Below are 12,171 nucleotides of genomic sequence, written 5' to 3'. Positions count from 1 at the left end.
TTCTTTCCCCAAAGAGCATGGATAGATATTAAGGGGGATTACATTTTTTTACTCTCCCTGCTTAACCTCTGCATGCTGCCCAGTGCCCAGAAAGTGATATAGCCTTGTCGGTTCATTGCTCAGTCCCAATCAGAAATCAAGAAAAGAGACTGGAGAAGTTCTTAAACAAAGTAGCTATGCTGTCTTGGTGAGAAACTAGTGAAAGAGAACCGGGAGGGAAGCAGAAAGTGAGGCCTTGTGACCATATATGTGGAAGATGGGGGACCTTTGAAGAGATACTCTGAAATGTGCTTCTCAAAGAAAATTGACAAAAGCCTGCTGCAAGTTGCAGCAAAACAAAGCCTCCAATCCTATAGCTGTAGCACCAGCAGGAACATACACACCACAGCATCACCTTTGTGGGGGGATAGTTTGGGCCAGCTCTTGCTTGTTGGGATGAAGGCTTTTCCTCCTCTTATTTCCAGGAGGCACTCCAAGAACTCTGTCTGCCATTGATAGGGCTGGAGCAGAGGTGAAGAGTAGAACAACACTTTTCAGAAAGGTAATTGTCTGCTTTAGTGCTTTCATTGTGTCGGTTTTGAAGAGGTAGCATAAATGTATGGTCCCCAAGTCCCCACCCAGGAATTGGAAGATTCGAGTTCTATTTATGGCTCTTCTACAGACTGGTTATTTGGCCTTGAGCAAGTCACTTCCTCTCTCTGCACCTCAAATACCTCACTCAAGGGTTTTAAGCTCCTAGGAGAAAAAATATATTTGGTATTTTCATTGCTTGCTATAGTTCCTTCCGATTGCCCTTCTATGTTATTTTTTCCTGATGCATTTGAGTCATTGTAACTCCTTATAGTCTCTTGGCGTTTTTTATCGCAAGTTCTAAAGTGGAGACTTTGGGGAGAAAAAATAAGAGTACCTAAGTGAGGAAGGAAGAGGGGGGTTGCTTATCACTGTGCTTTGCTTATGAAACTGTTAAAATTTTCTGGCCACTGTTATGGGTATTTGAAAAGATTTGTACAATCCTTTAAGTTCTTGGCAGAACTAGGTTTATCAGCCTCTGAACTCCTGACATTTTGGGCTGGGTGATTGCCATGAGGGACTGTTCTGTGCTTTGTAGGATGTTTAGCAGTGTCCCTGAACTCTACCCACTAGCTGCAAGCAGCACCTCCCCACGCCCAGTGCGACAGCCCAAAATACCAAATGTCCTCTGGGGTGAAGGGGTAAAACTGCCCCCAGTTGAAAACCACTTTTGCTAGGAGTGTGATAGTGGACAAAGAAATGTACATCAATAACATGGGCTGTCCCAAAATGTGACTTCTGTAGTTAAATGACACTAATAAGCTATGGGACCTTGAGCAAGTCACCTGTCCTCTCTAGGGTTCCCTTTTCTGACTATTGTGTTAAGAGATGCTTTATTTATGTATCGTCTATTATATCTCTCATTACAAAACTCAGCCATTGCAGTTTATTTTCTTCATTTTATAGTAGATGTCACTGAAGCAGAGAAGGGTAAGTGGCTTGGTGAAGTGACCTGGGCAATAAATGGCTAAGCTGAATTTCAAACTCAGGCATTTCAGCTGCAAAACCTATTTTTTGGAAACAAATGTTCGCGGCTTGACTTATATGAGAAGCCAGTGCCCCCCATAAGCTATGTCATTCTTTGATACAAAAGGTATTAAAATAAAAACACTATTTTAATTCTTAAAAATAACATATGAGCTATAATTGAGCCACTTTATATAAGGAGATTGTACGTGCAAATTACCGTTGTTGAAGATTAGCAGGAGATAGTTCCTGGTATTGTCATCCTGTGCCCCTTTGGGAAATCAATGGACTAAACTGGTGCGATCCTGCAGATTGGAGACTTTAGAACCTTAGAGAAGATTTCCCGGGAAGTCAAGTCGATTACAATTATTGGTGGAGGCTTCCTTGGTAGCGAACTGGCCTGTGCTCTTGGCAGAAAAGGTGAGTATTGGGGAGTGACCTCGATTTTTTCCCTCTGATCTGATATCACATGCTTTTCAGGGCTCTGACAAACTCCAGAAATGCATTTGCTAGGATCAGTAGGAAAAGTTCAACTAAAGTTGATATTCTAAGAAGCTAGTTCTGAGCTTAGTTCCGATGAGGGATCCTTTAGTGACCCCAAAGCTGCTATCTGAGCAGCTGAGTAGCGGTGCTTTCTTTCCTTTTCTCTAGCTTCCAGGCTAAGAGGCTTTAGAGATAAAAGAATAAGGAAAGTGAGTTCTTAAGATGGTAAAGGCAGTGTAAACTACAGAAGTGTACACATCTTTGAACTGCTGCTCCCTGTAAAAGTCAAAGACTTCCTTCAGACACATGATGGTTCCCAGCTTGACACATCTGTGAGTTCCAGTCTGAATGTTTCAGGGCACCCATTTTTCCTAAGCTGTGTGAAATCGGGGCACCTTCTCCAGGAGGGTACTTACTATTCAGAGGTCCCACGGCACTTGTGTGTAAACCTGAGGTGAGGCCTGAGTGCAAGTGCACTGAGTTCACAGTATGTATTCCAAGCCAGGGACAACAGTTCTGGCACCTGTTGTACTGGCTTTTGTGAATGCCCTCGTGCCCCAGTGCCCCACAAATTGGAGCTCTCACCTGGGTCAGAACATTGTCCTTGCCATAGTAGATGGCTGCCTGCCTGCCTGCCACTCCTTTACTTCTCTTCCTGTTTTAGGACTGGCTTTTGCCTCCAGCTATCCCTACTCTTTTTTTTTCTTTTTCCCAGCTCAAGCCTTAGGCACTGAAGTGATTCAACTCTTTCCTGAAAAAGGAAATATGGGAAAGGTCCTCCCCGAATACCTCAGCAACTGGACCATGGAAAAAGTCAGACGAGGTAGAGAGACTTTCCATATGCTGCCACTCTTTCCTCTGAGTTAGGCCTAATGCCATGTTTACTTCTTTGCAAACCCCTTTGACATAAGCGATATCACCCGGTGGTTGAAATGTTTCCACCATTCTTCAGCCAGCAAAGTTCATGTAGGTGTTCTGAATCTTACGCACCAAACTCCCAGAAGTGCTGAAAATGAACTACAGGCATAGGTTCTTGCGGTACCCCAAGGTTGTCTGCATATGGGCGATTAGTGGTTTGCAGATGGGGTGCCTCTAGTCAGCTTCCCTACTTTTCACGAAGGTGGTAGGCTCACAGGCTCAGCCTCAGGTCTTGTTTGCCTTCACAGAGGGGGTTAAGGTGCTGCCCAATGCTATTGTGCAATCAGTTGGAGTCAGCGGTGGCAAGTTACTCATCAAGCTGAAAGATGGCCGGAAGGTAAGGAGGGGGAGAAAGGCTGCCAGATGACCTTCTAGCCCTCCCCTCCCCCTTCCTCATTCTTACTTGTTCATTTGATACCAGTAGATTAGTTTTCTTGGCAGCCACCATTAACCTGTCATGATTTTCTGAATGAACTGTCCCTGCATTAAAATAAGAATGATGAGAGCCAGAGGGGACACCTGTGACCCACTTTTCTGTCTCCCTTTCCTATCTTATCACAGATTTTTGAGACCTGACTAAGGTGACAGATTTCTCTTCAAGTGATATGGGGTATGAGTGTGTGGAGCAGGAGACTTGACCAGAGGTCAATGAACCAGTGGTTTTTAAAAAAAAAATAAAGCCCCATTCTTAATGGCATTATGTACAGTTGCTATGTCCATGGGCATACAGGGAAACTGTGGTGATTGACTGAATTATTTATTTTCTTTTCCTCAGGTAGAAACTGACCACATAGTGGCAGCCGTGGGCCTAGAGCCCAATGTTGATTTGGCCAAGACTGGTGGACTAGAGATAGATTCAGATTTTGGTGGCTTCCGGGTAAATGCAGAGCTCCAAGCACGCTCTAACATCTGGGTGGTAAGTATGCTACAGCAAGACCAAGCATGGTTCCTTGTCCCCAGCTTCAGAGCAAGTCTATCCAGTGGGGTGCTAAAGCTCATTTAGTAGCTTAGCATGATAGGGTCAGAATGTTTGGAAGCCATGGGCAGAGAACAGATACTCATGAACTGCTTGATTTACAAGATCAGGTATGGTCTCACACTGTAAGCTAGTGGAAAAGGAAATGAACAGTGTGCATACCTACAGAACTAGAGCTCTTCCAGTGCTGCTGTTGGCGGCAGCCATCAGCATGAGCCTGGTGGGCGTGTGCACAGCTTTCAGACACATCTGTTGTTCCTTCTGCCTGAATGTGAGTCCAGGGATTAGAGGATGAGGCAATTTTATGACATTTTCTAGGAAAGAAAGTTACTCCATTTTCATTTTCCTCGAGAACTATTTTTAGCTGTTTTAAACAATCAGATGTGATACAAACAAGCCTATATAGTATGTAGGAAACATGAAGTAATTTCTCCATTGTTAGAGCATTACAAGTGTATTGGGTTTGATTGTGGACTCTACAGCTAAGAACATAGAAACTTTGAAGGGTGTTTTCACTTAAAACTTCTTTTAAGATAAAATGTACTGGATTTTTTAAAAAAAAACTTGTTATAAAAGATAAACATGCTCAATATAGTAGACAGACAAGAAGGAGAAAGGAAGAAATCACCTGCAGTAACCACTGGTTTTTTTGGTGTATTTCCTTCCCTTCATTTTATTGTGCATAGATTTTCTTCTTCTTTTTTTTGGAGATAGTCACAGCAAGCATACTATGTATGAATATTTATATTCTTTTCTTTTTCACTTAACATTATAATGTATTTTCCACATTGCTTCAGATTCTCTAAACAGTGTAATGACTGTATACTATTCCATTAAATAGATTTCATAGTTTATTTCACTATTGCTCATGTGTTGAATTTTTAGGGAAGTCTTTGGGGGAACCTGAATAGCCACAAAAGTGAGCAAAGGATTGGAAAGCTCACATACCACCTCCTTCACAAAACCGGCCTCATTTACCTCCAGCCATAGGTTCTCTCTCTTTGAAACACTGAGCTCACTTAATTTGTACCTGTAAGATGGCACATTTCTTGTTTGCATTGCACTGCAGTGAGGAACAATGCTGCACCTTCCTCAGCTATGTTGTACACTCCTTGGGGCAAGCAACCCAGACAGTATAATGCTTTGTATAGTATAAGTACTCTCTCTATATATTTGTTGAATGAATAAATACTGAATAACGAAAAAAATCTTATCTTGGAAAAGAGTTCTAGGTAAGAGGTATTCACGTCTAAAACCTGTTTCCACACATAGGAGAGAATATTCTGCAAATCATGGTTATTAAATATCCTGTCTCTGTTAAGGGCAAAATGAGAAGAAATAATTATGAGCTAGAGCATAGAATATTTAGGTTAGCTTTGTGGAAACAAAGAATAGTTTTTTTTAAAATGGAATCTCACCCTGGCTGTCATAGTTCAGTGGATTGAGCATGGGTCTGTGAACCAAAAGGCTGCTGGTTCAATTCCCAGTTTAGGGCACAGGCCAGGTCCCCAGTAAGGGGGCATGTGAGAGGCAACCACACATTGATGTTTCTCTCCCTCTCTTTCTCTTTCTCTTTCTCTTTCTCTTTCTCTTTCTCTTTCTCTTTCTCTTTCTCTTTCTCTTTCTCTTTCTCTTTCTCTTTCTCTTCCCCTCTCTAAAATTAAATACATCTTTAAAAAAAATGGAATCTCAACTATTTTGATAGTGTATATATATATGATTCTGGCCTGTAGATGGATAACATTAATTAGGTGGCATCATAAGTGTTTTCGAGCCCCAAAAGTTTATGTTCTGTCTTCAACTTGCTTTTTTTAAATCACACACTCATGTAATGTATATGTCTCTGCAGGCTGGAGATGCCGCATGCTTCTATGACATAAAGTTGGGTAGGAGGCGGGTAGAGCACCATGATCATGCTGTTGTGAGTGGAAGATTGGCTGGAGAAAATATGACTGGAGCTGCTAAGCCATACTGGCATCAGTCAATGTTCTGGTAATAGTTTTGTGCCTTGAGGACTGAACTGGTTCAAACACAGAATTAATAGAACCACAGAGTTATGGTTTGGTTTCCTTGTGGGTCCATTCATTTTATATGAGGGTGGGATTCCAACTCATGTCCACACATTCTACCCCAAAGCAGCCGTCTGGTAAAAGAGTCCCATTCAGCATAACTTAGACTAGCTGACTAAATGGAGAGGGCATCAGCACTTCTGTTGACATAGCTCAGAGTTCAAATTATAGTAGGGAGTACAAAAGTGTGCTCTTAGGTAGAGATAGTATATTTTAATTTGCTCTTTGCTGCTAACCCTAATGAGCCTTACATGCTGATAAAAAAAAGGTAGCCCACTCATTTGTAACCCTTAAGATCAAGAGTTCAAAGTAAGGCATATATAGGCAGTTCTCTGGATAGCAAAAAGTTAGCAACAGACATTCCTGAGTACTGGGGCTGGCCCTGTTTGCCACATTCTCATCTTGTTGATTTGAAAGATGGGGTCCATAAAAAACCCAAAGGTTTCAGAAACCTATAAAGAAAATTCTCAGCTGATAATACATTTTAGAATCATCACAAACAGTTTTATGAGTGGGCAGCAAAAACATAGCAGGTGGATTTCAGTGTCAATACATATAAGCTAATTCAGTTAGGAAAAGAGTAGTCCATAGCTATGCAATTATCAGCTGGGTCTCAGGAACAGAAAGCAAGAGGTCATTCTAGACTTCATCCTTGAAGACACCAGTCCAATGTGCTTCTGTGGCCAAGAAGATAACAAAATGCAGAGCACCAGAAACAAAACAGCTCAAGTACCCTAGATGATTACAAAACTGTAGTGTGTGTGTGCTGTAAATATTCCGTGAAGTTCCTAGCATATTAGGAACAGATGATGATGCTGATGATGATGATGATGATGATGATGATGATGATGATGATGATAGGGAAACTTTCCAAGAATAGTTAAAATAAAATGACCAAGTAGGTGAAGGTACCTCTTTATAGAAAGCATTCTGACCTTGAAAAATGGAGGCTAAGAGGAAATACTGTCAGTTAATGAAACCATAAAATGTCTCAGGTTCTGAATTCCATAAATATGGATCACTCTTTAAAGCTTCTAAAAAGCAGTTTTAGGAGAAGTTAAAGGAAGGTTGTGAACAGTAAATGTAGGGAACCCATCACTCCCCAGATGTGGTATTGGATAAAAGCATGACTAAATTGAAGAATGCAGAACATTGTATGGATATGTGATATTTATAATGGTTTTTTAAGCAAAATAAAAGTTGCTTAGGAGAATCACGCTTTCTCACAATGATTCCCAAGTGCCCGCGGAGGAGACAGAACAATTTGGTGTTTGTCTTGTGTTGCTCATAAAGTTCTTTGGGTAGCATAAAAGTGAAGAGTCTTAAAAAAGTGTCCTACTGTGTCATTCTTTATAGTCCCATGACAGAGCACCCTCTTCTCCCTTCTTCCTTAGGAGCGATTTGGGCCCTGAAGTTGGCTATGAAGCTATTGGTCTCGTGGACAGTAGTTTGCCCACAGTTGGGGTTTTCGCAAAAGCCTCTGAACAAGACAACCCAAGATCTGCCACAGAGCAGTCAGGTAAGGAAGGCCAACCACTTCCCTTGGAAGAGTGTTGAGAAGCAGTGGTCCACATTCTCCTGAACAAGGGCTTTCCATATTGGCCAGGGAGGACTGTCAGTGAAAGTCTCTCTTCATGTGTGCTTTAAAATAAACCAAATCTGCCCTGGCTGGTGTGGCTTAGTGGACTGAGTGTGAGCCTGTGAACCAAAGTGTCACTGGTTCAATCCCCAGTCAAGGCACGTGCCTGGATTGTGGACCAGGTCCCCGTTTGGGGGTGCATGAGAGGCAACCACACGTGGGTGTTTCTCTCCCTCTCTTTCTCCCTCCCTTCCCCTCTCTCGAAAAATAAATAATCTTAAAAAAATAATAAACCAAACCCAAAGTCCCACTATTTTGTGGTCTGAGAGCTGGCAAAATCAGGTATCCTGGTCAAAGCAGAGGCACAGATATTGTGGATCTCCATCCGAGACTCTAGACAATGGCTAGCTCAGTTAGTCTGTTGTTTAGTTAGTCTCTAGGGAATAGGAAGACCTACATGATAAAGGAAATCTGGACTTATTACATGTTTTTGGTTTCACTTTTGTTTTGCTTTTTTTTTTTTCCTTCTTCCTGCTAACCCTAAAAACTAAGCCTGAAAGCCTTAGTTTAGAACCTCCTATCCTCCATAGGCCTTGGGCGGTGAAGAAGTGGGCTGAGTAAATCTTGAGCTACCTCTAATTCTATTTATTAGATCTTAATGCCAGATTTTCTTTAGATGGGAGGCACCTCTCTCAGAATGAATTTCTCTCCCACACACATCTTTCATTAACTCCTAGGCCTATTCTCTCTCCCTTCCACGACCTTGGCTGAAGTTATTTAACCCCCATGTCCTCTTGTCAGAGGTATTTCAAGGACAAGTTGCTCTTTACGAAAGAGAAAACAAGACATTATATAGATATTTAGGTCCTTTTTCTGTGTAATCTAAGTTGATCATGTCACCTCCTCCTCAGTTCTGACCTCTCCTGGGCAGTGGATCCAGGAGAGGAACCTATAGGGACTTGGAAACTCCATGTCACTCCTCTGTGCACTGAACAGCGTTACTTAGAACTTGGTCATTCTTAGAAGATAAGATGCCCCTTCCCCGTGCAGCCTCCTGTCCCTGCCCTCAACAGGAGGAAACAGCTCCACTGTGGTTTTCCACATGGAAATGCCTTCTCCTCCTTGGCCCGAGTGTCTGGATGGTAGCACTATACAACAGAACTTTCCACTATGATAGCATTGTTCTATCTGTGCCCTGTCCAATACATTAGCCACTAGCCACATGTGGCTATTTAGCACTTGAATTGTGGCTAGTATAAATGAGGAACCGAATTTTACGTTTCACCTAATTTTAATTAAAGTATTTTAAAGTGTAATTAATTTTAACTAGAGTAGTTATTTGTGGCTAGTTACATGGTCCACTGTACTGGACCGTGTAACTCTAGAATGTTTCTCAGAGGACAGGAACAAGCCTTGCCATTTGAAGAAATCTGGATAGCAGGAAATATCCATAGCATAAATTTAAAATGAGATACTAAGGGAGGGAAGTTTTGAGTCAGATTGATGCAGTGCCCACAAGCTGGCAAGGAAGAGCTTTTGTTGCCTTTGACAATGAAGAGAGGCTGAAGAAGGCCAGTTTTCACTGAGAGAGCATAGAAAAACAAATCATATAGGAGCTGCTTAAAGCAGGTATCGAAAAACACTTTCCTTCTAGAATTTTCTAAGCTCATAATAACTGACTTTGTTTTGTTTTGACTGTTTTGTTTTGGGGGTTTGCCACAGGGACTGGTATCCGATCAGAGAGTGAGACAGAGTTGGAGGCGTCAGAAATCACCATTCCTCCCAGCAACTCTGCAGTCCCCCAGGTCCCTGAGGAAGGGGAGGACTACGGCAAAGGTGTCATCTTCTACCTCAGGGACAAAGTGGTGGTGGGAATTGTGCTGTGGAATATCTTCAACCGAATGCCAATAGCAAGGAAGGTAAGTGCCTGTCAGAGCTCTTAGAGGAAAGTGGAAGGAGCAGGCCAAAAATACGTTCTTGTGATTTTGTTCTTCGTCAGGTACCCTGGTCAGGTAAAATTTGACCAGACACCCAGGTCAAATTGTATCTGAGCAGAACAAAGATATAGCCTTGGCTCAGAAATGTTTCTCTTTCACTTGGGATCTGGCTGGATGGCCTGGGAGTTGGCCTACGCTTCTTGGGGTTAGTAGAAAATTGTTCCCACAACTCCCTCCCATTGTGCCTCAGGCTGCCCCATTGTTCAGCACAGCCAGAATGCAGGTGGAGTGTTAGTGACCCACTGTTCCTCTCTCCCTCAGATCATTAAGGACGGTGAGCAACACGAAGATCTCAATGAAGTAGCTAAACTATTCAACATCCATGAAGACTGAAACCCCCCCCAGTGGACTAGGCAAGCAATTTGCTGTCCCTGACAGCAGCGTGGATGACTAAAGGAACATTTTTTATTCAGCAGAGTTCCTCTGTGTATATGAGTGTGAATGATCATGTCCTTTGTGAATATTTCAATGATGTAGGCAAATTCTTAATGTTTACATCATTAAATAAAATCTGATTCTTCTAAATTAAATTCTGCTCTCTTTGAAAGGGAGCGGGAGGATGAAGGGAGAAAAGCTGTGCATATCAGAGAGCAAGCAAATTGGAGCTACTACCAAGTACAGGATTCTTCTCAGCCTAGTATTCCCTGTTCCACACTGCAAACTCCTTTCACTTCCCCAAACTTCTATCTCGCCCCTGTGGACCCCTCTGTGTGCACCAGCTGTAGCCTCTGCCCACAGTGCTCGACCCCTTTCTCCTCCTCTGGGGCAGGTCCTGGTCTCTATGAAGACTTTCCTGACCCTTCCAAACCTGATCCTTGCTTATGTCTCCCTGCTGGTCTACGGCTTCCTGGAAGACGGAATCATGGCTTTAATATCTTGATCTTGGTTATATCTCCAGAGTTTAGCATAGAGTCTGGCTCACAGTAGGTGCTTAGTAAAGCACCTACTTATTCATTGTTGAATAAGTGAACACGTAAGCATATGGAATAGACTCTGCTGTACCTGGAACACCACCATATGTGCCACAACCCACACCCGCAACCCCCATTCCAGAGCTAAATAGGTTCTGGGCATGGCGGGGAGGCAGGAAGGACATTTACTGCAACCAGAGACAAGGGTTCAGAGATCTGGTACTTTGCAGCTAAACCTGCAGAGTGACTCCTTGAGGGATCATGATCTCTTGTCTCCTACACCCACTGTCTCCCAAACTAAAAATCTGCTCTCTCCCAACCCCTTTTTATCTAAGATAGGCTTATGGGCATTCTTCACTTTATAGATGATTTCCTGGAATTAGAAGTGAGAGTTTCCTAAGTCAACTCGGCTTTTTGCATTTCAAACTACTTGAACTTCTAAAAATCAAATCTTACTTCAATTAAGAGGAAATTTTTAGTATTTTCAGAAGTCCAAAGTTATGAATCATTTTGTAAAGAGAAAATTATGGCAAGTAGATTTTTTAAAATATTGAATTTGTTTAAAGAGAGTTATGGCTACAATGAAATCCCTTTTGAACACTAGAATGGACCAATGTCCACTTTACAAATGAATTGTACTAGAACAATTGATACTGTGTGTGTGGGTACACACACATACAGTTTTGGTGAAATATAACCTGACACATGACATATCCAAATTCATAAGTAGAAAACACATCTAGTATCCTGTGAGACAGGATACAATCATTATACAGTCATGATTGTTGCTTTCAAAGGTGGTGGTAAGATACTGGAGTGTTTCACAAATCAATTCACAAAAGATCAGATTGTAATTTATCTTGTTTTAGCATTATGTGCAATTTAGTTTAATTCTTTGACAGTTGTGATCCTTGCTTGTATGGAATGTCATTGTAATTCAGTTAATTAAAATGAAATGATCTATTTATCTAATCAGTATTCATTGAGTGCCTATTATGAACCAGATGGATGTCAGAAAAGGAAGATAGAGAAAACATGGCCACTTAAGAAACTCCTAGTGTCAGTGAGGAAGGCAAACGTATGCATGCAGAAGTGTTTTATAGTGAGATGTGTCCATAGAAGGACACACAAGTACTATGTTCACACCAAAAATAGAGATCAACCAGAGCACTGGTCGACCTTAGTCGACCACTACTGCTACATCTCTTCCTAAAGCATCGATCAGTCTATGCCCCCCACACTTGACCCCACCCCCCTTGTTGAAGAACATAGTGACTCCCTGTCACCAATCACATCGAGTCCAAAGTCTTCCACAGGGCTCCTGATCTCAGCCCGCTCTGTCCTGCCCAGTCTCCTTTCCCATGACTCCATACAGATGGAAGTGTATGCCTCTGGTTTATTGCCACTTTTAAACTTTTGTTCATGCTCTTCACATCTGAACACCATCCCTAATCCCTTTTTTAGAGATTATTTATGTATTTTTAGAGCGAGGGGAAAGGAAGAAGGAAGAGGGAAAGAGACACTGATCAGTTGCCTGTCATGCCCTCAACTGGGGACCTGACCATCAACTCAGGCATGTGCCTTGCCTGGGAATTAAACACAACCTTTTGGGCCACAGGTCAGCACTCAGTCCACTGAGCCACACCAGCCAGGGCCCTGTTCCCTTTTACCTATCCAAACCCTGCTCATTTTCAAGGCCCAA

General features: G+C 42.2%; 1 protein-coding gene across 3 annotated transcripts in view; it reads left to right on the top strand.

Annotated features, from left to right (window-relative positions):
* AIFM1 (apoptosis inducing factor mitochondria associated 1) overlaps positions 1-11,441 on the top strand; it is a 34,197-nt gene extending 22,756 nt beyond the window's left edge. For all 3 annotated transcript variants that reach the window (XM_037147094.2, XM_037147093.2, XM_037147095.2), the window contains 9 exons: positions 465-541; positions 1,848-1,956; positions 2,735-2,842; positions 3,186-3,274; positions 3,713-3,853; positions 5,763-5,905; positions 7,377-7,501; positions 9,284-9,480; positions 9,820-11,441. In XM_037147094.2, the coding sequence (XP_037002989.2) occupies positions 465-541; positions 1,848-1,956; positions 2,735-2,842; positions 3,186-3,274; positions 3,713-3,853; positions 5,763-5,905; positions 7,377-7,501; positions 9,284-9,480; positions 9,820-9,891 (1,061 nt within the window). In that variant the 3' untranslated portion in view covers positions 9,892-11,441. The remainder of the gene's footprint in view (positions 1-464; positions 542-1,847; positions 1,957-2,734; positions 2,843-3,185; positions 3,275-3,712; positions 3,854-5,762; positions 5,906-7,376; positions 7,502-9,283; positions 9,481-9,819) is intronic.
* Positions 11,442-12,171: the final 730 nt, after the last annotated feature.

This window comes from Artibeus jamaicensis, unplaced genomic scaffold (genome assembly GCF_021234435.1).
Source record: "Artibeus jamaicensis isolate MK-2021 breed Jamaican fruit bat unplaced genomic scaffold, CSHL_Jam_final contig_240, whole genome shotgun sequence".
NCBI lineage: Eukaryota > Metazoa > Chordata > Mammalia > Chiroptera > Phyllostomidae > Artibeus > Artibeus jamaicensis.
Note: the sequence above shows the minus strand (reverse complement) of the source record. Positions and strands in the feature narration are given on the sequence as shown.